This window comes from Erithacus rubecula (assembly GCF_903797595.1).
Source record: "Erithacus rubecula genome assembly, chromosome: 4".
Classification (NCBI taxonomy): Eukaryota; Metazoa; Chordata; class Aves; order Passeriformes; family Muscicapidae; genus Erithacus; species Erithacus rubecula.
The window spans coordinates 33,067,591-33,095,445 of NC_136686.1; the positions used below are offsets into that span (position 1 = coordinate 33,067,591).

The following is a 27,855-nucleotide window of genomic DNA, read 5'->3' on the forward strand; positions in this document are numbered from 1 at the left end:
TGCCTTCTCCAGTGTAGCCAGTTTTTGATAAGCCGGCAGCCCGGAAAGCTCTGCAGACAGCGATAACGCAGCGTGGCCCGGGGCTGGCTGTGGCCGCTGTAACCCCACCGTGCATTGGACACGCTGACTCGGCGATAGCACGCACGCAGCACAAAGGGATTTATGGGCTCTGCCACGTAATCGCCTCGTGGATTATTCTGTCTTTCAGCGAGGAGTCTCTGGCTCGTCTAGGGAATTCTCTCCCGGCCTGTCGGAGTTCAGGCGACAGCAAATACAATGGCCGCTGTCACTCTGCTCCTGCCTCAGCGCCGCCCCAAGATCCCCCTGCTAATCTGACAGGGAATAACCTCGGCCCGCCGGAGCCGCCACAGAGGTCCAAAGGGCCGCTCCCACCCCGTCGCCCAGTGTCCTGTTATTGTTCCGCCATTGTCCCATCATTGTGTCATCAACTCCGCCGCCACCTCGGCGGAGCCCGTGGGCGACGGGCCGTATTCTTAAAACCCTCTGCGAAATCAGCGTAACCCTCCAGCTCGGCCTACACGGTCCGCGTAAGAATGTTACGCCAAACGTACACGGCTCTTCCCGCCCTACGCTAGCCTGAGTTACGCACCTTGCGTACGCCGTGCACTTACGTAACGTGCGCCTGGGCCCAGGTGTTGCCTGCTCTGCAGAAGGCGTTAGGGAGTGCGCTTTTTGCGCAGCTGACGTTGGAGAATAGCGTTACTGCTCCTCTTCGCCTTCTTCACGCGGGTCCCTGGCTCTAAGTAAAGAACGTTACGCACCTTTCGTAGCCCGCCTGCTACTGCACGGGGCGGTGTTTCTCCGAGCGCGCTTAGTGCGTAGTTGGGTTCCGTGAATAGGCGTAGGTGTTTCGGAGGCAGTTTGCGCAGCGCCCGGCCGCCCGTAACGTAAACGGAGCGGGCCGAGGCGGCGGCGGCCATTTTGTGCCGGGAGCGCGGAGGAAGAAGACGCTGGTGTCTCCACACTGCCCGGGCCCTGGAGCCGACCGAGAGCCCCGCCGTTCCGGCCGCTGACGCCCAGCGGGTCTCGGACCCACAGACCACCTCTTCTCCTTTTGTGTCCCACCAAAGAGGCGAGGTGGCGCAAAGCGAGGCCTCCGAGGCGCAGCCGCCCCTGGCTGGACCCTCTCCCCGTACCCCCAGCCCCTCGCCGTCCCCACGGCCGGCGTTCCGCTGCCTCTCACCCACCCCTCCGGGGGCGATGAGAGGCTTCGGGGACCGGGGCCGCGACCGAGACCGCGGCGGGTAAGGGGGGAGTCGGCATGGCGGGGGGGGCGGTGGGGGAAGCCGAACGCCTGCGTTGGGGGGCGGCGGGGAGGCCGCGGGGTTGGAGTGGCGGCACTGGGGGAGGCACAATCCCGTTTGTGGAGATTTCCCCCCCGTAGATTCTCATGTGTGGGCGGGGGTAGTTGGAGACTTACGTGTCCCCAAGGCGGTGTGGTGGGTTTTGAGTGTTTTGTGGGTTTTTTGATTTTTTTTTAAATTTAGCTTTTCCACCCTTCATGTCTTACTGATTCTTACCCATGCTCGCAATTTTAAGGCCTGAGTTCACCCTGCCCTCTTAATTATTTTCTGCCAGTCCCCTTATTTGCCCCGCGAGAGCCGTGGCAGCCTCCCTCCCGCAGCCAGGAAGGTCTCGGTGGCCCTGGCAGGACTGATTGTCCTTCTGTCTGCCCTTCTGCTTGTCATTGCTCCTTCTGGACTTACTGGGAAGATGGCAGTGGGGGGAAGATCTCTCAGCTGCGCTCCCAGCCTTACCGTGATAGGAAATGGGATTGGAAACGCTGCCATGCGGGACTTGGGTACTCGGGAGGGGGATTTCGGTGAACCGTGGTGCTGGACCACACTTGCCAAGCTTGCACAGAGCTACAGAAATTGATTGTGTGGTTCTCTAAAGGCCTAGTGCTTGGAACTCTTGAATCTGTTGTTTAAAGGAGGTTTGGCTTGCAAAAGGCTTTTGTAGGTTGGATTTGATGTCTTTTTTTTTCTTTCGACAATGACAGCGATAAATACAGTGGCGTTACACTAAGTAACTAGATTGAGTCTCGAGGTTTTTAAGGGTTGAAGGTAATAAGGCATTGGTCCCCGGCCTTTTTAAAGAGAAAGTTAGAACTGATTTCTGAGAGTTGCATTTTCAGATCATGAATAGTTCTCAAGGATTAGCAAAAAACATACAATGTGGGTTCTTCTGTATGGTAAGCTAGATCTCATTAATGAGTCTTCTCTCCTTTTTTTCTCCCGCATTTCCTTTTCTTGTTTTCCCTTGCTTCTGGGAGATGAAAGAATATTTTGCTATACATTGCAATGCACTTTGACATTCAGTTTCTCGTCTGTGGAGGGAGATAGTTATATTATTGCTTTATCTTACACCCACATTTAACATTCTGAAATTAAAACTTTCGTTTATTTTTTTTCACAGAGAGGAGGGTTCTGGTGTTATTCTGCTAAGAGATTTCCAGCTCAGTTTAACACAAGGACATTGGAGTGAGCACTTTGGCAAGTCTGAGATAGATCAGACCACAGCTGTTTTTGGAGTTTAGTGAGTGAGTTTGAGTACGCAGATTTATATACAGTTACTTAAAAGAACACTGGCCCAAAGCGTTGCCACAGCATTTGATGTGCCTTAAAATTAGTGCAATTTCATTTTCTGTGAAGTCTTTAATTAAAGTGGATGCTTCTCTTTTAGATCAGGGGTTTTGGATGAGTAAAAGAAGTGCCTACGTGCTTCTTTGTAAAGTTTGTGGACATTTGCATGATTTTTTTTTTTTTTTGCATGTTATCCAGGAAGTTTTAATGCATTAGGATGAAATTTATTGTATGCATCCTCTTAAGGTTGTAACCACTAACAACTACCTTCATAAATAATGTGTATAAATTGGTGGACCACCCAGTGTGCTGGTTCTGCACCATTTGAAAGTTTATCATCACTTCTTTTGTAGTCTAATCACATGCAAGGTTTCTAGTTTTCTCTTATCAGGAACGAGCTGTAGGTGACTTCTTGGGATGGAAAATAGTTACACTTTGCTCTGGAATGTGTCACATTTACTCAGTTCTGTCCCAGAAGTGATTGCACCAGTAATATTAGGGAAGAATGTTTTGAACCAGCCTGGATTTACATATTAAAAGAGAGCTGTTGGCAAACCAGAGAAATACTAGATTTAAATCAGTTTAATTGGAGTTGGAATCTCATTTTAGTTGGAGTCAGAATGTGATGTGTCAATTACTGCCAGTTTAGCAAATGACCCTCCACAGAGGCAGCGTTCAAGGGCTTCTGTAGGGCTCCTTCCTTTCAGGTCAGGATCCAGGCATATTGTGTGTAAGATTGGAGAACTGAAACGATGTGCCTTTGGTGTAGAATATATCATTTTTTTTTCCCCGTGGATAACTGAGGAGAAAGTATTCATAGTATCCAACTGTTGCAGTGTCCAGGCTTGCAAGCAGCCCTTATCATATGTTTCCTTTTCTAAGGGAACTTTGAACCTCCCGAGGACATGAGTGAGGTTATGGGTTTTGTAGAAGCTGCTAGGCTACTGAAATTGTTGACATTTTGACTTCAGTTTAGCATGATTAGTAACAAACATCATCACCAAAGGTGAATGTCCCTCTAAATGAAAGTCTGTGCATTTTTTTTCCTTTGTTCTAAAAGCAAATATAATGCTTAAGTGCATTTTTGAAGTTGGGTTTCACAGTCTTTCATGAGAGAAAACTTGATGACTGTGCAGGCTCTCTGGGGGATCTGATAGACACACAAATGAGAAAATAAGGGATATTTATAGGAAAGGGAAGAAGCCTAATGCACAGTTGCAACACAGCAGACATTTTAAAACTAACTTAGCAGTTTTTAAGTTAAATTATATCTACCATACTTGGTCTTTCCAACAATTTAACCACTTCTTCCTTAGAATGTTAAGAATGTTGATTTGAGTTCTGTTTCTTTGGTCTCTTAGTCACTATAATTTATAGTTTCCATTGGGAATTGATTTACAGAACAAATGTACTCAATGTTTGAGCAGGTAGTCCTGTACTTCAGATAATTCAGAATCAGCTCTTGTTTATTTTTTGGTAACTCTTCCGTCCCCTCTTTCATCCATGAGTTACTCCTGTAAGAATGTTGCTTAGAGATTTTTGTTGCTTTCAGTTAATTTCATTACCAGTTTTTTATTTAGCAGTGGACTACCTGGGTAAGGTGCAGACACTTTGGTTTTGCTGACTGAAAGTTGTTTGAAAGGGGCCTGTCTCATGAATTCGTGTTTTGCACAAAGCTGTACCTTTAGGACAAAAGTGGAGTTGATAGCATTTTGGAAAGTTCTTTCTGTTGAATTTGTACAATATTGATGAAAGTACAGTGACTATTTTTTTTTTTTTTTGGTGTGTGTTACTTAAATACAATTAATGATATTTACAGTAAATAACCATTTCGTGCCACTGGGTTTTTAGTTAATCTTACAGCTTACTGCCAGAAGCTCATGTTTTGGCAATTGCATTAGCCAGTCATTACAGTTCTTACTTTCTGAAATATATATAATTAACTGGATAAAGAAATCTTAGAAAGAAAGATCAATAACATTTGAATTGTTCTGCTAGTTAGAATTTTTTTTTTTTTTTTTTGTGAACATGAGATTCTTACTTTCTTCAGTCTTCATCACAATGCATTTGAGAGAGGATATGATTTTTCCCAGGTTGTTTTTTTTTGTTTTTGGGGGGGCTTTTTTTTCCCTGTTAGGCTGTGTTTTAAAAATAAGGATTTTTTAAAAATTTTGTTGATTACAAAAAAAAGTCCAGGCTTGGCTGTGCTTGTTTACTTTCTGTTCTTCAGTCTGCTGTTTTTCATTTGAGGCATACTTCTTGATAAGAAGGGAGAGAAGATAGAAAAGGGGAGATAGTGAAACAGCTGTTTAGTGTAAAACTAACCTTGAGAGACAGAGAAGGAACTTGCAAGGAGAGATTTTTCTCATCTCTTTTATGTAACCATGTTCTAAGTGCACTGCCAGTTTCAAGACAAATGTTATAGTGTACTTGCAGCCATGTCCTAGAGACAGGAGCTTTAAAGGGATGATTTACAATAGCATGGTTTTAGGTTCACAACCAACACAAAGCAGGTTTATGTTGTTTCAAGAAGTTTTATACCATCATAGTCATTGGAGGGAGGTGACTTTCTAGAATGTTGTGCTCATATGTCAGCTTGGGGAAAACACAATAGAAAATTGTTAAGAAAATTACAGAGTAATTCTAGAATAGTTTTTGAGTACTGGTAGTATTTTTTGAAATAACTAACATTCACATTTACAGGTTTGGAGCAAGTCGTGGAGGTCCTCTTCCTCCAAAGAAATTTGGTAATCCAGGGGAACGTTTACGTAAGAAAAAATGGGATTTAAATGAGCTACCCAAGTTTGAGAAGAATTTTTATGTGGAACATCCAGAAGTGGCCAGGCTTACTCCAGTAAGTGCTGTGTTGTCTACAACAGAAAATGTCACAAGTTGAAAAGCTTGTCCTTGAAAGTGTGAGACAGCATGTAAAATAGAGCTGACTCTTAATTAAGCTTGTTTGGCATGTGTACTCTGCTGGATACTAATTCTAGTTGCCTGTACTGTTTAGCACTAGCAAAGGATATGTTTCTCTTCTTGGTTATTTTTATGTGAGATATTTTTTTTATTTTTTCATTTGTGATGCATCTTTATAGTGCTTGTCTGGTCTAGTGATTTGTCAGAGGAGATAAAACTTAGAGAGTTACAGTATTGGAGAAGCCTTGGAAAAATCTAAGGTAATGAACTAAAAGTGACAGAAATCCATGAGAAAGTTTTGGAAGTAGTGTTTTGTCATGAGAGTAATTTGGGCTGAAAGAGGCCTTGGGGGACATCTCTAATCCTCTGCTTAGAGCAGCACTAACAGTAGAACTGTTAGTGCCTTGTCCTTTTGAGTTTGAATATCCCCAGAGATGAGGAGAATTTACATCCTCGCTGGGTGGCTTTCTCAGGGCTTAATGTTTCTCATGGGATTTTGAACATCTTACCAATAGTGACCCATCAAATAGTTTAAAGTAGCTGTTAAAGGTCACTGTTAGCCCAGTCTTCCCCAAGTTAAACAAATCCAGTGCTCCCAGTGTGTCTCCATATGGCCTGTACTGCAGCTTCCAGCTTTCCTTCATGATTGGACATGCCTTATTTAAAACCATGTCCTTCTCACACAGGGGGTCAAAACCAGGTGTTTACTCTGTAGATACAGTAATCTTCCTTTCCTACTGAACTTGAGTCTAGTCTTCATTTTCTCTTGCAATGTATTTTTATAATTAGAAATTAAGAGATTTTGTTCTTAACACGAGGCAACCAACAATGTCATTTTCTGATAGCATAGACTTACACATTTACTTATGTGAAATATGCATATGGCATAAAGGATTGAAGGGGATATTGACTTCTTAAAGGTACCACATCTTGAGCTACTGAAGCATGGTTTGCATGAGCTCTATAGCTGCCTTTGGCTTAGCCAGCCAAAAGGATTTTCACATTTTCCCTGGAAGTAATTTTCTTTTTTTACCTTTGAATTCAAGCTCAGGGTATTCTCAGAAATACTGAATCTGTTGCTTTGGATAAAGCGTGTATTTGGTGTCGATGTGTCTCTATTGATTTTGAATAAGCATTACATTAAGGTCATGAATTGTCAAAACATGTTACAAAGGGCAGTTGGACTTGCAAAATAATCTAGACAAAAAGCGTGATCTAATCCTGAAATTGTGCTTATGTGGCTACACATTTCAGAAATACTACAAGTTCCTTTAAAAAATTGTGAGGTCCTAGGGTATCATTATGATGTTGTCAGAGCTTCTTTCATTCTCTGAAACAATTCCAAGCAGCATTAGAGTTGCAAGTTATCCAGCAAGAACTCTGTATTTATCTACCTCTGGAATGTATTAATTGAAGGAGAAGCACTGCCCTGCCTTCTGTTCATGGTACATTAGGACCTATTTAGTTTGTTTAATTCTTATCACTGTCACATAAAGCATGTTTCTTACCTTGTTTCTAATCACTTTTCAAGTTGTTGCTCGTTTCTGGCTTCTAGAAAAAGTGTAATTCCTAAAAATATTCTTTAACATACTTTTAATTTGAAAGGGCTGGTTGTAAGAAGAGTTTGACATTTGTCTTTCTAGGCTATGTAGAGAGTTCATAACTCTGAATATCAGAGAAGCTGTACAATAACTCAGTCTTAAAATAAAGTTTTTAGGGAAGATGTCTTTTCTAGATCTGCTTTAATTTATTTCTCTAACAAAGCTGTTACCCAGAGGTGAGAAGAGAGTTAGTAGTAAGAAACACACATTTTAAGTCCCTGCTGATGTTTGGCACTTTTTTTTCCCTTTCTGTATAAATAGTATGAAGTTGAAGAATTGCGAAGGAAGAAGGAGATAACAATTCGGGGAATGGAGGGCTGCCCCAAGCCGGTGTTTGCCTTCCACCAGTGTAGCTTTCCACGTAAGTATTTTTGCCATTCTTTAAGATCATGAAGATTGCTCAGAAAATACCTGAACAGTTACTGGTTCTGTTCTCTAGAAGGTTCCCTAAAACCTGAGTTATCCTCTAAGAAATGTATTCTTTTCTTAAATTCTGCAGAGTATGTGATGGATGCCTTGATGGACCAGAACTTTACAGAGCCCACTCCGATTCAGTGCCAAGGCTTTCCACTGGCCCTCAGCGGTCGTGACATGGTGGGCATTGCGCAGACCGGCTCTGGGAAGACACTAGCAGTGCGTATTCTTTCCTTTTATTTCTTCACCTAGCTTCCCTGGTCACCTGGCAAAAATTACCTGTGGGTTAGTTTTTGGGCTTGCCAGTGCTAGCAGTGGGGTGATTACGTATTTAAAGCTTCTTGTATTGCATCATGGGGGACACTTGAGTTTCAGCTCAACTACAAGCCTGTCTTATTCACAGGTGTGTATTTTGTGCGTCTTCCTGTTTGGATGCTTAGTCAGTTCTCTTTGGTCTAGGCTTACATTGTGGTTTAAAAACCTGGATGTTTTCTTTAGCACACCTCTTTTATAAACTACACAGGTTAAAATAAAAACTGGTTGAATTTCAGCATAGGCATTAATTTTAATTGTAGTGTTAAAAATAATTTGTATCCTTTATTAAAAACATTGGCTAAGGTAATGATTACTCAGTTCTGCTAACTTACACTCCAAATATCAGTGGTCCTTCCTTTCAGAGGTGGTGAGCAACCAATTTTTGTGCTCATGCCCAAGTGGATGCAGTTGGTCAGCAGCTCTGAAAATCTGTTCTGTTTGACAGATGCAGGTATCTTGTTTTGCAGTCATGATTTGTGTATGTTATAGAGTATTGTTTTGTTCTGTTTTAGTACTTGCTGCCTGCAATTGTTCACATCAACCACCAGCCATATTTGGAGAGAGGGGATGGCCCAATTGTAAGTGCTTGTTGGTTCTCTTCCTTTTTATATGTGTGGCATGACATTTTTAGTGAGATGGTGTTTTATTTAATGGATGTATCAGAATAGTAGGTTTTCCTGTCCTATTCCTATCAGAATGGGAATTTTTACTATCACAGTATGAGTATCCCACTCAGTTGAAATTCTGTGCAATTGCTGGCATAGTCTAAAGATACGTAAATGTTTTAGCTAATAAAGAGCAGATGGTCCAACTTTGCTTATGGTTTTATGTTAGGGGTGTTTATGCAGCTTGACTCTTCCTGAATCATTTCCTTTGCAGTGTCTGGTTCTGGCACCTACTAGAGAGTTGGCCCAACAAGTACAGCAGGTGGCTGATGATTATGGCAAATGTTCAAGACTGAAGAGTACCTGCATATATGGAGGAGCACCCAAAGGTCCCCAGATCAGAGATTTAGAAAGAGGTAATTTTAAAATGGGTGCTTCCAGTTTCTGGAGGAAAAATTCTCTGTAAAAATAAAACATACCAAACCTGTCTGGGAGGGGGTGAGGGTGAGTGAATGTCTCATTTTCCAGTTGCAATGATAGTTCATGAGGTATTTCTCTTCTTTGCTGTATAGTGACTTGGATATTAGATTTTCTTTCTGTTTGCTGTTTGAACATTCCACTTGTGAAGATTATCCAGGTGTAGAAAGGAGAAAACTTCACAGATAGATTAACAGGTTATTTTAAGGAAATGCAGTACCAGCATATTTAAGGAAGGAAATTTCTTAAGGTAGATTTTAGGTTTTCTGCCTATGTTCATTCAAATAATCAAACTTTGTTCTAAATATATATAAACACCTTTTGGACAGCAGGAGCAGTGTGTGGTTTTTCTTTGGTAGAAGTCTTTTTGTAGTTTTTGGGTTTTTTTAAAACTGTTCTTAAGCACTAAACACTATGTAAGCAGCCACTGTAACATGGTAGTGCTTAACTGATGTATCATTTCAAATGCAGGAGTGTGCTGATGGCATTCATCTTCTCCAGATAAAAAATGTAATGGAATTATATGAAAAGATGTAAGAATTATTATCAAGGCAGACATTCATACAGGTCTATTCAAGAAATCAGAAAATTTAGGTTACCACTGCAGTTTGCAGGGTCCATATTGCAGACTTCAGCAGTGGGATAAAGGCATGCATGGTAGAAGTGTGTGGGATATCTCTCTTCAAGAAAACAGTACTTTCCTATTCAAACTGGCATCTTCATTGGAAGAGTCCAAGGTTCCCTGAAGAGTCCTTGGGACAATCAGCTTGCTGAGTTTTTGCACACCTTTCTGGAGTGCTATAAAATAGATATTCTGCTTAAGAATAAATCGTTTTCATGCCCCTTTTTCTTGAAACTTACCTTCTGTGGACACTTCATTGATGCTGAAATACCCACCTGTAAAATTTGGGAATTGGCAGAAAACAGATCTTCCTTTTAAGGAATGTGTAAATTGCCTAGCCTATTGTTATTTAGGAATCTTTGAATTCTCTCCTTATCCCCACAAACGTTGGTAGGATGGTTGTTTCTCACTGTTGATGCTCAATTGCTCACTATTAAAGCCTATGCTTTGGCTTTATATATTAAAAAAGTGAAAGTAATTTAATGCATGTAGCAAGAGGAACACTTCATGTATGAAAATGACACCTCTCTAGACTGCATAATTCTGGATGAAGGTGGTTCAGGCTTGAGTAGAAGCTTACTTTATTTCTGATTTTTGGATAACTCTTCACAAGTGTTCTTTGGCAGTAACCTTTTAGTTTCTGTACTGCATTTGTTATTGTAATGGCACTGTAACTGTAATTTCAGAATGGAAAAAATATTAAACAGAACTAGGGCTTCTACTGAAGTGATTCAGTCTTGGGTACGAATGAGGGTGTTGCTTTTTTTTTTTTTTTAAACAATTTTGCTCTGGAAGGTGATTCATTCTGACTAAAAATAGCAGTTGACATTCAAATGAAGAGCCTTACTCTTTTTCCTTATTCTGTTCTGAAGGTGTGGAGATCTGCATTGCTACACCAGGTCGCTTGATTGACTTCCTTGAGGCTGGAAAGACCAACCTTCGTCGGTGTACGTACCTGGTGCTGGATGAAGCTGACAGAATGTTGGACATGGGATTTGAACCACAAATTCGTAAAATTGTTGACCAGATAAGGGTATGTGATCCTTTTAGCAGGACAACCTCCTTTGTTTTCCAGTTTGAAATCTAGTACCGTGAACAAATCTGTTTTCCCTTTTCCTTAGCCTGACCGCCAGACTCTGATGTGGAGTGCCACCTGGCCAAAAGAAGTGCGCCAGCTTGCTGAGGACTTCCTGCAGGACTATGTTCAGATCAATGTGGGCAACTTGGAGCTAAGTGCCAACCACAATATCCTGCAGATAGTGGATGTATGCATGGAAAGCGAGAAAGACCACAAGTAAGCTGATGTTCCCACCATTTCACTTTCTTTGGTTGTACTTCAAACTCTGCAATGCATTGTAAGCCTACTAGGAATTCTAAACAGGGAAGTTACTTGTACTGCTATTTAATCTTTTGAGTGTTTCAAAGTAAGTCAATCCTGTAATTAACTAATCTCGTGTATATTTTGATCATACCTTTGTACAACCAGGAGAAATTCTGTGTGATACTTACTTACATGGATTGGTATATGTTTTCAGTGTCCATTGGGAGAGAGATCCTATATTCTGGTATGTGTGGCTCTATATCTTGGCTCTCATGTCTCTTTTAGACTGATACAACTGATGGAAGAAATCATGGCAGAGAAGGAAAACAAGACTATCATCTTTGTGGAGACAAAGAGGCGATGTGATGATCTCACTCGAAGGATGCGCAGAGATGGGTGATTAGCTTCTCCCCTTCCTCCCCTTTTTTTCTAGTGGGAGACAAAAATTGTAACCAAAAGCAGTAAGGTTTAAATGTTCCTGATGCTATTGTTCAGAACAACTTATCCATTATTTTCTTGGCTGAATTCAGTCATTGTTTCCCAGAAGATTACACTCCATCAAAGTACTAGTACAAGAGAGAGTGTTTATAAGCAGTGCAGCTTTTTTAGTGTATCAGAATCCTGATATGCTGATGGGGACTGTTATCAATATAGCAAAAAAGTGATTTGGCTGAAATGGTTATTCATGTAGATGGTGGGTTTACAGTACACGTAGTGGGCACCTAGAAACCAGAGAATAAAATATTTCTTAAATCTTACAGTTTTTTCCTTTTAAACAAAATGCAAATCAAGGTTCCTGTTTCCTTTAATATATGTACTTTTTATCTATACTAATGTCCATCTCTGTTTGGCAGTTGGCCAGCCATGTGTATCCATGGAGACAAGAGTCAGCCAGAAAGAGATTGGGTGCTTAATGGTGAGTCCATCGCTGACAGAATATCTTGGGCTGCTGTACCTAATTTACCTAGACAAGTTTTACTCTGGTCTGGTTTTTTTTAGTTGTTGTTTTTTAATCTCTAGCCCAAATAGACGCATGTAAAAGGACTTCTCTTGCTTTTGTAATCTAAATCTCAGTATTTGTGCCTTTTTTGTTTGTTTTGATAAAATAAAGTGGGAAAATTGCTTAACACAGCTGGATTTTGGAAAATCGTTGAGGCTTTATATCCTGACTTGGGGTTTCTGGAATTAACCCACCTTATCTAGCTTCTGGAAAATGAGCATTTAATGTAAATCAAATTCAGGTAACTTTATCTTTTTGAAAAATCTTACTTCATAGAATGCTTTATTTTACAGAGTTTCGTTCTGGAAAGGCTCCTATCCTCATTGCTACCGACGTTGCATCTCGTGGGCTAGGTTTGTACACATAGACCACTCTTGCCTACTGCTGCATATTTTTCTTCTTTGGACTGAAAAATGTTTCTTAAAAAAAAAAAAAAAAAAAAATTCAAAGCGTGATTTTCCCCCACATGTGAAATACGTTTTTTAACATTAATCTTTTTTTTTTCTTTCATATTCAAAGTCTCTTCCTGCTCCTAATGAACAGGCTTTGGTCTGCAGCAAGGCCTAGGCATGACCAATCGATCGCCAAGAGGGAGAAGAGACGTCCAATTATGCAACCCAACCCTTCCACCACACTCACTTCTTCCCCAAATCCAGCTTTTGTTGCTGGATGCTAGGGATGGATTGCTCTCAGTTCAGAGCGTGTCAGATAAAGTTCAAGTAGGAAGTTGTGGGAGAGCATTTTGACAGCAAATAGCGAATATTCTCCCTGTATGACACACCACAGATTTGAACATACCAACCCCAGTGTACACGCATGTTTACCCTGCAGATGTATTCACATCTGAGAAAGCACTGCTCCAGATCTTTGCTCTTGACGTGTAACCTTCCCTCCTCCTCTGTGCTCCTTCTAGGCAGGACCACTGAGATGATATGTGGCCTTTAACATCTTGTTACCCAGATGTGTAATTGAATCAAAATCACACAGCTCTGTTCTGGTGGTACAAAAATGATCTGTCTGGATGCATCAGCTGTGCCCCCTTTTATAATAAGCGTATTTATGTTGTGAAACACCATGTACTGGGTGCCTTCCTTATGCATCTGCCCACCCTAGAAGAGGAGGATGGCTGCTGAAGTGCTCTGAGTTTAATAACAGACATTGAATACTCTGCCCACCCTGAGTTTCACAGATGATAAACTACTTGGGTGTCAGTGTCTCATTGTAGTAAATTCTAGGCAAAATTACTGCAACTTGGTGGAGATTTAACTCAGAGAATCTAGTTTATTAAAAGCCTCAGTTATCTGAGCTCTTTGTATGCTGAAAGGGTGGCTGTGCTGTGCATCATATGGTCACTTTAATTCAGGCAGACCATTAACAGACTTGGCAGCCTTTGTTCACACAACCTTCACCCCTCCTTCCCCTCCCCCCTCAAAAAATGTCCAACACTTCCTCAGGAAGTGATTATATGGACTTCAGTCTCTGCCCTCTAGGGTCATGTCTGGACCTGTGCAGTTAGAACTTGGGCCTGTTGGGAGAAGGGACTGAGGCCTGAAACCAGTTTGTATGAAAGAGAGCTGCTTTCTCTAGCAGCATTTTTTAAACAGGCTTGCTGTGTGCTGGTAGCTTCTTTGTGCATCTTGCCTAGACATTTAAAACAGCCTCAACCCCTCAAAACCAAAAATCCAAACCAACAAAAACCAACACTCTTCCCCAAAATGACTCAATTGGATAACACTTCAGAAAACAGTCTCCCCACTTCCCATCGTCCACTTCACCCAAGCTAAGGGGGAAAGGTATCAGAGTCTGTTTCTTGTTACTGAACAACATCTCTGCTTGTTTTGGGGCCCTGAGTTTGCTGCTTAAAGTAAGTCACTTAACTGGCAAACTTCTGGACGACTTCCTCCAAGATCCTGGAAAGTGAAGGCTTCTACCTAAATAACATAAAACAGGGGCGCGCGCCTTTTGGCTGAGTCACCAGGGCTTTCCCTCTTCCTAATGGAACATTGGTTTCAAAAAAGCTTCTTTCAGGTAAGTTCTGAGTCCCGTAATGACTTCTTTGTGATAATTCCCTGGAGTGAGGTCCTCTCTCTGCACTGATTTTTTTTCTTTTTCTTTTTTTTTTTTTTTTTTTTTGTTCAGTCTATTAAACAAAAAACATTGAATTTGTTTTGTTTTATATAACAGAAGCTTTCATATCAGCTGCAGATAATTCTCAGTGCAGGGGTGGGGGTACATCTACGATGATGGTCTAAACAGCTCTCTAGACTAGCATGTTTGCTAGTTTATATCTGTCCCGTTTAATAATTGGAGACTGTGCCATAGAGTGTTCTGATGGTCTGACAAAGGGAATGTTTCCCAGTAGCTGTCAAAAATTATTTACAGTCTCAATTCTTGATCCTGCTACATTATCTTCTGAAAGTGCAGGAGGATTGCGGGTGTGCGCAAACACTTTGAAGCACGCTAGACTGGAGAAGCTGAGTCTTGTACACGCTCTGGTCTTCAGCGAGCTGCATGCTCTACCAGGACCACTTTCTAGTCTGGAAAACACCCTTGCATCTTCCTCTTCCTGCCTTCCTATTCTTTCTACACCTCCCCAGTCAAGTCAGTTCTGTCTGCATTGGTAGCTACAATTCCTTGTGCTTTCTGACAGGAAAGCACATCCTTGTGTCCTCTGGTAATTCAAGTCACTTGCTACTGGATGTGCAAAACGGGACTGGCTGAGGACCATGTAGCCTGGAGTTTGTCAGTCTAGCTACACCCTGGCTGTGAAGATGCAATCTGTCACATGTACTCCTCTCTATACTTCACTTTCCCTTTAAAAAAACTGTTGCATCAAGGACCCTAGCTGGAGACTCGCGCAGCCCCCTGTGAAACCTGCCTTCTCACTCCCTTTTTTTGGTGTGATTCAGGACTTTGGAGTCAGCAAAGACTGAGGAGCCCCCCCTTTGCTGTAATAAGAAACAGACATAAAGTCCCCCTCTTGTCACAACAACCCTCAATGTTTTTATTTTTCCTACGTCCCCTTTGAAATTGATGCAGTCTGGGCAATAGATGCAGTCTGACCCTTTGGATATAATTTTTGTATCTTCATTTTTTTGACAATTGCCCCTAAGAGCCCCAAATAGGGGACAAAAAGCGTTGGAGGACCTGAAACTTTTACCTGAGCCCAGGTTCTCCGGCGCTTCACAACCAAATGGGGCTACAGAGAAGCATCTAAGCCAGTTCACAGAGCGAGCGTGTGTGGGGACTTCTCGCTGCCACGGACCCTTGATGCATGCTCCCCGCGCTCCAGTGGTCCCGTGTCAGAGGGCGGAGTTTTCGAAAGGAGGCCGCCAAAAATAAAAGGCAAAGAGACGGGATCGGCTGCAGCGGTTTCCCACAGGAGGAGGGAGTGTGCATCGGTCTGGTAACAAACAGAGAATGTTTCTCTCTTTAAAACAAAACAAAAAAGAGGAAAGGAAATCACCAAAATCTGTGTTTTATCTTGGATATTTTCAGAATATTCTTGTTAAAATGCAGATTTTAAATTTTTTTTTACGAGCTGTTAGGGCATTTAATGTAGAACGGTGCATTTGAAAATATTATATAATATAGGAAGTAGGTGCTTTTGGTACTTAAGATGCTTTCACTGAAGCGTTGCACTAACATTTACTTGGTTTCTGTCCCGTAAGTCTTGTCTTAAAACACACAATTCTGATCTCCTAAATTTTAAAACTTGCATACAGAACCATTTTGGTAATTTTATTTCCTTCTTCCATCTGACACCGGAAGTAGGGAATTGCTTACGGAATTCAGGATTCTCCAAATTACTCAAGCTTGTCAGAACTGGACAGAACAGCACAGAAATGTTAGTGCAATGCATTTGAGTGATAACTACAAAGCTGAGTTAAGATACTTTAGGTCTGAATAATTTTTAATGAGTTGGCTGAATAAAACTAATGTAATTAGAATGCCTAAAGCTTTAGGCTAGGGGAATTAGTTCACTGTATTTTATTAGTAATGTAAAAGTAAATATTTTTAAGATTGCCTTTTATTTCATGTTACCGAGGGAAAGGTAAGTGATCTCATTACTGTTATTTTTTGTTAGACTTCTCCCAACAGAGTAAAAGCTTTACCATGGTAGTTCTGCCCTTCCTCCACCCCAGTTTGCTCTGTCTGACGGTGATATTTTCACTTTACAGATCACACTAAAAAAAAATGAAAAAAGAAAAAGAAATTCAATTTGCTTAAAAATATCAATGTCTTTGACACAGGAAGGCAGAGAAATGCATTCCGGGGAGGACGACTTTTGAGTGCAGGGCAAAGCTGCTTTAAAAATGCCGTTCTTTTTCAGGATGCTGACCTTTGTTCCTGATGATCTTAAATTCCAGTCTTCTACTCTTTTGGGATGAGTCTGTCTTGTATTTATTCCATGCAATTACTAACTTTGTATTTTTCTTTCTTATTACTGTCACCTGCATTCGTGCTCCCCACCTTTCGTTGGCACGTCCTCTCTTCTTCTCCCCTTTCCTCAACCCCACCCTTTCACTGTGCTTCGCTCCTGGGCACTTCACAAGACGTGGAAGATGTTAAATTTGTGATAAACTACGACTATCCGAACAGCTCCGAAGATTACGTGCACCGTATCGGCCGTACCGCGCGCAGTACCAACAAAGGTACTGCCTACACCTTCTTCACGCCGGGAAATCTGAAACAAGCCAGGGAGCTTATCAAAGTCTTGGAAGAAGCCAATCAAGCCATCAATCCAAAGCTGATGCAGCTTGTGGACCACAGAGGAGGAGGAGGTGGCGGTGGAGGTAAAGGCACAAGGGCGAAGGGCCACATGGGGATGCGTTCCCCGTTTTGAGGGAGGGAATGTTGAGAGGGTAGGGAAATAGTAAGTACAGGTCTAATACATTAGTGATAAAGCTTTTCTATATTTGAGGTCCCAATAGCAGACGTAGATGTGGTACTTCTGTCCCGAGGCAGAGGCAGTCCCCTGTTTTACCTTAGATGTAGAATTCTTTTCTCTCTCATTAGGTCCTCAGGGAGACGATTTTGCTTGAAATAATTACTTTCTCACAGCTCTTACTAAGGACAGGCAACAAGGTGAATGTGCAAAATTGAAATCAGTAAAGGGATATACTGAGTTTCAGGAATGGACAGACTTTTTTTTTCCAATTCCCTGAAGGAATAACAAGCTTCCTTATACTTCCAAATTAGTCCTGAATTCCTTCTGTTTCTTGTCTCCAAGCACATACATAAAGAACCCCTGTTGAACTTCATGTTTACACCTTGAACAAAATGAAGAGGCGTATGCAGAGCCATGCAGAGAAGTTGCAGTCAGACAGAAGAAGGTGCTCCTTGGGAGCAAAATAGGGGATGTAGAAGGGGGAGAAAGGGTGGCCTAAGTGTACCAGAGATCATTGTTTAAGACTTGTTCATGGTACTAAATTCTGATGTATCCATCGCCAGGAGGTCGTTCTCGTTACCGAACGAGCAGTTCAGTAAACAACCCTAACCTGATGTACCAGGAAGAGTGTGACAGGAGGCTCCGGGGAGTGAAAGAGGGCCGGAGAGACTCAGGTGGCTTCAGAGACCGTGAGCGTGGTGAAAGTTTTGCCAACGGAGCCAACAAGACCTATGGCAGTGCCTACGGGAGCCCAAATTCTGCTTTTGGGGCAGCACAGAGCCAGTATGGTTACACTCAAGGGAGCTATGGAGCAGCTGCCTATGGCACGAGTGGCTATGGCACTGCAGAGTACAGTGCTAGTGGCTATGGTGCCAGCACCACAGCTGCCACGGCTGGGAGAACCTCACAGAGCACTACCCAACAGCAGTATGCAGGGATGGTGGGGCGCTCGGGCCAGCAGCCACAGCCGCTCATGTCACAACAGTTTCCACAGCCCCCTGCCACTAATGTGATGGGCTATATGGGACAGACTGCCACCTACCAGTACCCGCCCCCTCCCCCACCCCCACCCCCCTCCCGCAAATGAGACCACTTGCTGGTGACCAGTGTAGACCTCTTGCATTTAAAGGAACCTTTTCTTTCTCTTCTTTCCCATTGTGATGTCTCTCATGCAGGTTAGACTTAGAATTCACTATCCAAATCCCTTGAGCCCATCAGAAATGGCCCCCAGTTGACATTAATGATCCTGTCCTCTTTTTTTTCTTTTCTTTTTTTTTTTAAGATATATGTATAGTTGACTGGAAAATTTATTATTTTTGTCTTGCATGTTGAGGAATTTGGAAATTTTATTTTTTCTAAAAGAGAAGGGTATAAGGCAGATAGGTCCCACCTGGATCATCTTGGTGTCTAAGGTTTGTGTGAAAATTTGCTTTTGAGGGAAAGAAGTTTCTATTCTGTAACACGTTAACTTAATTTCAGGAAGTATAGAGAGAGATGGGAAACTCTGGGGAAGCCTAAAAGCACTTCATTTAAAATGCAAGGGAGCAATGTTCACTTCTCCTAATTTTTTTTTTTTTCCTAATAGCTCACTATTAGTGCTTATAATCTCACTGTAGGTGATTTACCGTAGGAAAACTCCGTTCATTTGTTTGAGCTGGGCGGTGTTGAGAGTAAAGCCTTGGATATATTGTTGGCAGTTTCTCAAGTTCTGGAAGCCCCATTTTCTGCTACCTGTAACAGCCTGCAATAGGGAGCTTGAGTTTAAAACTGTGTGTCAGAGACCAAACCTGTCTTGCATTCACTACCTGAAAACCAGATAGTTGCTGTGGGTACCACTGCTGAAATCTTCAGCTAAGTAAGTTCTTTCCTTCAATTGTTAAATTGCAGCATCGCAAATGCGTGGAGCCTAATTATCATTAAATTGGTTACTGCTCTCAAATTTCTGATTGGTTTATTGAAAGAAGTCTTCCTTGAAAGCCTGGAAATTATGCAGAATTGAAATGATGAACAGCATTATCTTGTTTGTCCTTCACAAACAAGCTCCCTTTTGCCATGGGGCATGTTCTGAATGCCGCTACGCTCGATAAAATGGGACGGACTTTTCCACACTTAAATTTAAGAGGTTTGAATATGGTGGGCTGGGGGGAGGGTGGGAGGGAGGAAGGCAGGAGGAGATTGCCTGGGGTCTCTTTTTCATGAGGTAAGCAGTGAGCTGGTTAGTTCATCTTGATTCTGAAGCTTTGTTTCTTTTGTACCTTGCACTGACTATTGCTTTCTCTGGCTTTTGAGTGCATTTCCCTGCTCCATTGGTCCCTTTGAGCTGAACTCTTGCAGGTAGGTAGTATTTTAGAAAATGTTAGAGAAGAGTGACATTTTAGTACATACGTAAATAAAACTTGTTTATTTTACAGGCTAAGGTGGGTGTGAGGGGGGTTTCCCCCTTTAGTAAAGCATGTTGTTGACTTGTTATTTCTAATAGCATACGGTTCAGAGACAGTAGAAGATAACAGGAGTTGGCTGCTCTTGGTCTGATAAGATGACAAAAGGCTGGATACATCTCCTGGTTTGAGGCACGCTCTTTGCATTAGGAGAGTGCAAGGGGGTTGTGGGTTTTTTCTGTTGGCGTTCTTGCATATGGATGAACAAGGCAGCCCACTCCTTCTGTAGCAGAGTGGAACTTCTTATAGCCCTGGAAATAAGCTTGCTTATACAGAAATTATTTCTTTAAAAATTTACTTTCTTCCCAGAGTAAAGTTTTGGGGGTTGGATGCGCTTTTTTTCTTTTTCTTTTTTTTTTTTTTTTCCTTTGTGCAGTACACAGGTAGGTTGCTGACAGGGAGAAGGGAGATTCCTTCCAGAACCTTAGTTCCCTGGTTCCATTTTATATTTCCAGTGCATGGGCAGGAAGTTCCTTTGCTTGTGTTAAGTGAAAGTCAGAAACATTTTGTTTATTCAGGCAGTGACTGATAGGTCTTTGGCCTCCCTTGCAAGCAAATGCAGAGTTGGGTTGTTTTTGGGTTTTTTTTTGTTTTAAATGTGAGAGTAGAATGCAGAAATGCGTTTGAGGGATGTGGGAGTAGAACATCTCACTGGCTTAAAAAAAGGGCCTCTGGACTGCCAAAGCTGCCTTAGAGTCTGTACAGCTTTCACTTTTGGGGGTGACTTGTGCATGTTTAAACATCGATGCCAAGTCTTGCTAGTGCTTTATTGTCATTGAGGTCAGCTGAAGTCCAGGGGCTCTGTTCAGAGTGTCAACCAGACTGCTGAATGCACTGTTGCATGTGCTGCCCCTGTCCCACCTGGTGCTCTCCTCCATGTACCAGCTGGAGGGCCCTTGTTGATGAAGCATTAACCTCTAGTGTTGTTTGCATTGTTTTCGATCTGTAAAAAGTTTGTGGGAGTGTCAGATATCTGAACTGGGTGTCTCCTCCCCTCCCACTTCCTGAAGCAATTTGCTGTTTAGATTTCTTTGAACAATGGAAGGGTTACTAGCTTTGTGTGGGATCAGCATCTTGTTTCACACACCTGCTGGTCTCTGAACACATTCCTGTTGTATTAACGAAGACTTGAATTGAGAGATTCATAGATCTGTGGTGTTCAGACACAGGATACTAAGAGCTATGTTACTATTCTTAGTTTGTAAATTGTCCTTTTGATACCATCTTGTTTTCTTTTGTAGGTATAAATAAAAACACTGTTGTCAATAAATTGTGAACTTTGTCTTTATTTTTGGAATATAAAGCTGTCTTTGCCCCTGTTCTTCCCAGTTCTCAAAAGTCAAATTCAAGGAGATGGAAATACTTCTTGGCAGCCCTCTGAATTTTAATTGAAATAGTCCCTTGTGTAGAATACAAGGAAACTGAAAATAAACGAGCGGGGAGGATGTTTGAATACTTGGGGAATGTTACTTAAAGGGCAGTGTGGTTTTCTCTGATGTTACAGGGCCTTAATAGACAGAGGGTCAGGCAGAATTTTCAAGAGGGTGTTAGTTCATACAGAGTTAAAAGTAACAGTTTGTGGCATCTGCTGTGTCAGACATGGCCACCTGTGAAATGGGTCAGTTAACAGACTTGATTAGCACACATTCCCTTTACTATGGGCACTTGCTGAAGGACTAAAGGGAGTGACATTTTCCCTTGTGCTGCCTCAGGGTCAGGGGGGAGGCGTGTTTGGGGTGTAGATGCTGGGAAGAGCTGGGAGAGAAGAAAATTGCACTACTTCAGTATTGGCCAGCACTAGCACCAAATTCAAGTGAGAAGAAATAAAAAATTGGAGGGGAAGAGTCTGATGGATTGAAAGCATTTCAGTTTTCCAAGCTTTGTCTTCCTGGCACTGGGTTGAAACTCAGCTGAGCCACCCGTTAGTCAAAAAAGGGCCAGGGAAGGAAAGCTGTGATCTTAAACGGCTTCATCTTTGGAATTTCTTCAGCTGCCTGTGGGACGTCTTCAAACAGGCATGGGAAGACTTAGCTTCTTTCCTTTTAGGACTGCAAAGAGAAAGACAAGGTAATGAATAAATATAGTGGAATTCAACTGTTTTATTGTTTCAATAATTTTATGTTTTCTAACTTGCAATTTCAAGTTCCAGATAGTGGGGTGCCAGGTTTGCAAACTGCAAGTAGGAGACAACCACTATTAAATGCTGCTAAGAGGGAAAAGCACACCTATTTATCTTCCTTTATACTAAAGGAAAAGGTTCTATGGTTACTTGTTCTCGTGGCTGGACCATTTTAATTATTTTTCTTGATGATGTCCTATTCCCTCCTTTTGATGCAGAGCATGGCCTGAATCGATGTCTGTGGCAAGAGCCCCTCCCAGCCCATCTGAGCTGAACCTTGGGATGGCAGGGATGCCTCTGGGAGATGCCAGAGGTCCATAGGCTTAGATGGGGTGGCTGGAGCAGGGACTGTCCTGGATGTGCAGTGGTCAGAGGTGCAGAGTGGCTGTTCCTGGGATGGGGTGGTACTGGGGTGGGCACTGTGTCTGGTGATGTGCTGAGTGTGCACCACATGGGAGGGACTGTGCCAGGCTGGAGAAATGGAGGCCTTGTGAAGGTCAGCAGAGCCAAATGCACATCTGCCCTGGGGTGGAACAGCCCCAGGCACCAGTATGTGCTGGAGGCTGCCCAGCTGGAAAGCAGCTTGGCAGAAAAGGCCTGAGGTGTGCTGGTGAACACCAAGCTGAACACGAGCCATCAGTGTGCCCTCGTGCTGAAGCAATCTGGAGCTGCATTGCCAGCAGGGAGCTCTTCCTCTCCACTCAGCCTTGGGAGGCCACAGCTGGAGTGGTGGGCTCAGCCCTGTGCTCCCAGAAAAAGAGATGGGGAATTTAGAAGGATGCAAGAGCATCTTGATGTAGGAGCACAGGCTGCAACCTGAGACTGTTCAGCAGGCACCTTACCCCTGAGCACAGGTGCTGGATGGGAGCAGTGGAGACAGACCCACACTCTGCTGAGTGGAGCCCAGTGACAGGGCAAGGGACTGGGAAATTCCACTTAAATGTCTGAAAATAGTATTTTATATTGAGGGTGGTCAGACAGTGGCACAGATAGCCCAGAGAGGCTTCACCCTGGAGATAGTCAAAACCTTACTGGACAGGACCTTGAAAAATATGAGCAGGGGCATGGATTAGATGATTTTCCCCTCTCCACACTGGCTGCCCACACCCCTGGCCATTCTGTGAAATAGAAGCTTCTGGAGCTGAAAGCTTCCTCAGGATATCTTTCATGTCCTTGTGTTAAACAGAAGGGAGCTCATCTAGTTTTGAAAACAAGATAAAAAGAAGTAGCATTCTATAAAAATCCCTTTGCAGTGCTTTGGTATAGGCTCAGAAGTCTTATTTAATAAATTTCTTTATATAACATATTTTTGCTTTCTTTTTTCAGCATCACTGCCCTTTTTCTGAGCTCTTCAGTGTTAGAAATGTTTTGAAAAGTTTGGTTTTTTGAAAGAATGTAAGAGATGCAACCTGCTATAATATTGCCAGCTCTCATAAATGATTGCAAAGTATTTGCATGTCTTCAGACACCACTTCTCTCCCATGATCCAGAACATTTGTGAAAAAGAAAAAAGAAAGCAATTCTCTTCCTGCTGTGATGTTCCATCTACAAATGTTTTCTTTTTTTTCTTCTGCCTCCTGTATCATCTAAATTTTGCACCTCTGTCACTAGCAGTGTGAGATTGGAAACCAGCAGTTGTGGTTTTTTCCCCCTTTTGTTCCACCATCACAACTACAAAGGGTATGGATTTCTCACAAAATACAGAAGGACACAGGATGCATGAACTGAGCGGAGCTAAAATGGGAATTCGTTTAGAAAAGGGAAAAAAAAAAGAATGAATTGACGTGGAGCACCTTGATGGCAGTTTTAGAAAGTATTTTTCTGGCTACAAAAATATTTAATGACAGAAGGAAGTCTTAATCTGCCAAGGCCAGCCACCTGCTCGGTGCTCCTGTCACCTCTCTATCAGCAGGTATATTGCATGAAGTGCCCAAAAATCCATCTCTTGAAACTTCAAACGTGAGCTGTCATTACTGCTTTTGGCAGGCTTGTTGGGGAAAGTGAAGAAGGAGGAAAATAGTTGTCCACTTGGCTAATTTCAGCTAATTCCATCCTCCTCAACAGAAGGGTGTTTTAAAGTGTCCTTCAGCCTCAGCAAACCACAGTGTGTTCTATCAGGATTTATGCCCTTGGTGCACTTTTAAGCTCTGGTAGCCGTTTACCAAAGCATGGCACTGAAATGGAAGAGGCGTCTGATTTTGGAAAACAGGAGTGTCTTGCCTGTGCAGATGTCCATCTTCCTACAGAATAAGTTCTTGACAATCAAGAACTTGATCTTCTCTATCAAAGGAAAAGAAGGTTTAATAATATCTCCATATGTCTGCGGTTGCTTTCTCAGGTACATTGTCTGCCTGCAGCTATTTTTTCCCCCTCAGAGTTTTTTGGTTCTATATTTTTTTGTGTGTGTGATTCATAATCTTTCAAAATATATGTAGAATTGAATGTACCTCAGCTGTTAACTTCCCGAGGTGAGGTTAAACAAGGCTTAACTGTGGTTTAATTCTTGCTGTGTTTCACACACACATCCAGAACCTTCAAGCAGCAATGCCCACTCTCAATCAATAGATATGTTTTATAAACTGGACTTTAGGTGCATCACAAACAGCAAAAAAATAAAGTCATATAAGGATTAACACATGGCAAGCTCCAGCTCCACCCTATACTGCAAGAATATTGAATGAACTTTTCAATATTACAGCGAGCTGTTTCCCTACCTTTGGTGACGTAGAGATAGAAGAAGTCACAGTAGAAGATGGTTTGCACCACCCCAGAAACGACAGCGATCTGGTCATAGAAATTCTCTGTGTGGTAGCGCCAGACCCAGTTGGCAATGTAGAGAGCACGGTAGAGGCCCAGGAAGAACAGGTAGTGTGTGGTGATGGTCTCTGCCTCCCCTGTCTTGCTGATCATGAAGAGCTGAGGAAGGATAGCCACGGACTCCAGGTAGATGGAGAAGGTCCAGAGGATCTGTGAGGTGCAAAATGAAGGCAGTGGGGAGCCAGTGCTGGTTAGTATGTGTTAAGACCCAAAGCTTTGTGTTTGGCAAATCACTGATGTGTGAGGGGGATGAGTAGTGCTTCTGAATTTGGGGAAAATGAGCTCGCTGTGCTGGGAGTGAGAGGAGACAGTGCTGAGCTGCTCTATAGATGGTACTGTCTTCAAGGCCTGCCAACTTCGCCTTTCCTGCCTGCTTTTGCTGTTAAAAATCGCAGCTATTCAACATGCTGCTCACTCTGCTGCCTGGTGTCAAGCTGCTGCTGCTTCCCTTCCCTTTTCCTGCCTCAGCTTTTCCTTACCTCCAAGGGGGTGAAGCTGTGGTTCTCCAGAAATGACAGGCCTGTGACAGGGACCAGCAGGAACTCGAGGCGGAAGGAGTCGTTCTCGCTGTCAAACGTTTTCCGGAATTTCACGTAGATCATATACACGGTGACGTAGGCACAAATCAAAAAAATGACCTGTGGGAGAGAAGGGAGATGGCAAGACCTTACCTGCAACTGCACTTTCCGTGCTTAAAGAGAGTCTGGCTTTCCCAAAAGTCAGGAGTGGTGAATGCTTTGCCTGTGTTGCCTTACAGATTGACTTCTGCTGGAGATACTCCCATGGTCAGGTAAAGCTTGGTGCACTATGGCAATCTCACACTTGAGTCCCTCTGGGGCACTCTGTGAAGAGGTTGGCTTGATGACAGCTTTATGTTAATGCTCCTGCTGCACAAGGACACCCAGACTTGGTTCATAGTGTTTTGCTCTATTTTTAGTGGCACTCAGTATGGCTCAGCTCACTTACTGGCTATGGCAAGGGGTTTTCCTGGTCAATGGAGGGACAGTGGCGCCAAAGGAAGCATCTTTATGCACCCTTCCTGGCCGAAAAACTCAGTGTTCCCTCACCTGCCTGAGACCACAGCGAGCTGAGGGAACCTCTCCTGCTGCACTGCCCTCTCCTTACCTTCATCACAGTGTTATAGACAGAGATGAAATTCGTGAACAGGTCCAGGTAGCGGGTTGTGAAGACAAGGGCAAAAAGTATCTGACTCTTCCCAGAGATTCCTGCATGGCAGGGAGATGAAAAGAAAGTAAAGCAGATGAAGGGAGGGGTCTGTGGGATGTTGGTTTCCCCTTACACCTTCTTTGGAAGCATTTTTAAGTGGTTGTTTTTTTTTTTTTTTTTTGTGAGCCAGGGCTGGTGTCTGGGTACAGAGGTAGCTCTACCCTGGAGTCACCAGGGTCTCCCAAGTAACAGGACCAGTTCCTGCTGATGCATTCATGCAGCCTGTAGGCACTGGTGCTCAGTGGGCACGTTCATCACTTTGTTCAGCCCTTGCTGTCGTCAGAAGGCCTTTCCCTCCCCTGCCCCTTTGCCTGCCCACCTCACCAGGGACTGTGTGATGTGACATCTGCCACAGGAGGGAAGAGCCGCAGGACCAGCCCCGGGGCACTGATGGAACTTGGCCATTGCTGGCAGAGAGATGCAGTCACGCCCATCCACTCCTGCACCTGTGACAATGGCCACAGCAACCCAGCCCCAAAATCTGATGAGGAGTGAACTGTGAGCAAAACTCTTCTGCTGTCCTGATTTCCTCACCCTGGGATGGGGCAGCCTCTGGCACCTATCCACCACTGGCAGAACCTCCAACCCAAAGCAGTTTCCTCTCCAGGTTGGTGTTGGTGCTACCACAACCTCTTACTCTCGTTCTCCACCTCCCTGCAGCCCTGCCACCCTGAGACCAGCACCCGCCTGAGGCTGTGTGCCTTGCCACATCACATCCTTCCAACACAGCCCTCTCCAGGCAGGGAGACCTACCAGAGGAAGAGGATGACTTCCCTCAAAGAGCCCGCGGGGAGGGCTGCCAGCTCCTATAGGCTATCACTGGCCTTTCCAGCTCCCGTTCTGTTGTACCCTTCACCGAACTGCCCCCCGAGAAAGGACACCCTCCTTCCCTGGGACATGGGAGCACTCACCAGCACAGGACTTGGACTTCACGATCTTCAGCAGGAGAATAATGATGGCCAGCAAATGGGAGACATCCCCCAGGATGCGGAAGATGTTCATGGTGCCGTGGGGACTCCTCTGGGGTGAAGGGAGTGAGGCTCTCTCTGCAGGCAGGGAAGGCGAGGGCGGGGAGTTTTTGTCCACCGAGCCTCGACTGAATGAACGGCCTCCTTCGGTTCAGTTTTCCTTTTTCCCTGAGCACGGAGCCCTTCTTGCAGCGCAAAGTTCAGTCTCCCCTCTCCCGCGGCTGCAGATGCCTTTCCCTGCCAGGCTGGATGTCTCCCTTGTTTACTTTTCCACCGAGGTGGATTTCTCCCTCTCCTAGCCCAGGGCCTTCCTCTCCCTGCTTTGGGCTGAAAGTTTGGAGTTTGTGTCCCGGAGAGCTCTCCAGGCAGAGCAGCCCCGCAGCCAGTGCTGGGTGACGGTGACGTGGCTCCTGGATGGCCGGGGAGGAGAGAGAGGAGGAGGCAGAGGCGGGAATAACTGCGCGATTTTCCCCTTTTCCTTTTTTTCCCTTCCTCTTTTTTCTTCCCCTGCTTGTCTCAAGTTACACACGGAAGTGTGGTCAAAGGGGAAAAGGCAGAGGGAGCAGGACTCCCATCCTCTGGCCTCGAGGACACACCCTCTGCGAGGGCCAGGCTTTCCAGGAATATTCGCCATGGGTGCAGCAACCTCTGTCCTGCTTCCAGCCGCAGCCTTCTGCTCTCTGCCCTTCCCAGCCCCATCCCACCTCCAGCATCTTCTCACCAGCGCTCTGCCTTGTCTCCTGGAGCCAAAGAAGTGGAGAGATACTTGAATTATCAAGCCATTGTGGCTCTTCCACAGCTATTCACACACAGCCATGCCCCACCAGGCAGTCCTTCCTTCAGGTGCCCTATCTGGAGCAGCGTGGATCCCTGAGCACAGCCCCGGAGAAAACAGAAGATCTTCCTAAGGGCTGGTTTGAAACAAACTTCACAGAAAGTACTAATCCTGGATTCCTGCAAGTGTTGCAAATAATGGAGGGAATGTGCTGAGTGAAAGGAGCCCGTGGTTGCTGCTGGTTTTATAGATTTCATGGAAAGGAGCTCGGTAGTGACTATTAGAAAGTTTTAATATATTTGAAAATATATTAAGCTAGGGGACCAGCTTGTTTGGGATGAACCTTGTCCTTAGAGCAGCACTTACACAGGCAGATCTTATGGCAGCAGCACAGGGACCTCTGCATCAAGACCCAGCAATTAGATAGTCAATATCTAATCACTACTTTAAAGCTGCTTTAGTACAACCAAATGGAAGTTTTGTCTCCTTGTCCCTGAGCAAGTCACATCTGGCCTGGTGTGGGTCTAATTTGGTTACTCTTGGATTTTGTGATCCTGGCTGCTCCTGTCCCAAAGATGACTCTGGCTGCTGCCTCCCTGTCCCCAGCCATGACCTGTGGCCATCCCCTACACATCTCTCTCTGTCCTTATGGGCTTGCTTGGAGTAAAATCCTTAACAACCAAAGTGTAAAGATATTATTCCTGGTGCTTTCTGAGAGGATTAACAAGCCTATTAGCATCACC

At 43.7% G+C, this 27,855-nt stretch overlaps 2 protein-coding genes across 2 annotated transcripts; one reads left to right on the forward strand and one right to left on the reverse strand.

Annotated features, from left to right (window-relative positions):
• The first annotated feature begins 660 nt into the window (after positions 1–660).
• Positions 661–20,476, forward strand: DDX17 (DEAD-box helicase 17). The gene is made up of 13 exons (XM_079305186.1): positions 661–1,265; positions 5,310–5,460; positions 7,385–7,484; positions 7,623–7,756; positions 8,365–8,430; positions 8,732–8,873; positions 10,429–10,589; positions 10,678–10,850; positions 11,163–11,273; positions 11,732–11,793; positions 12,171–12,230; positions 16,434–16,673; positions 17,332–20,476. Exons 1-13 carry the CDS (start codon positions 1,222–1,224, stop codon positions 17,853–17,855), a joined length of 1,968 nt encoding a protein of 655 aa, XP_079161312.1. The 5' UTR covers positions 661–1,221; the 3' UTR covers positions 17,856–20,476.
• KDELR3 (KDEL endoplasmic reticulum protein retention receptor 3) lies at positions 19,435–27,196 on the reverse strand. Its single transcript, XM_079305197.1, has 5 exons — positions 26,281–27,196; positions 25,268–25,368; positions 24,622–24,780; positions 24,040–24,292; positions 19,435–21,254 (listed from the first exon to the last, which is right to left on the reverse strand). Exons 1-5 carry the CDS (start codon positions 26,369–26,371, stop codon positions 21,214–21,216), a joined length of 645 nt encoding a protein of 214 aa, XP_079161323.1. The 5' UTR covers positions 26,372–27,196; the 3' UTR covers positions 19,435–21,213.
• Between the last annotated feature and the right edge of the window lie 659 nt (positions 27,197–27,855).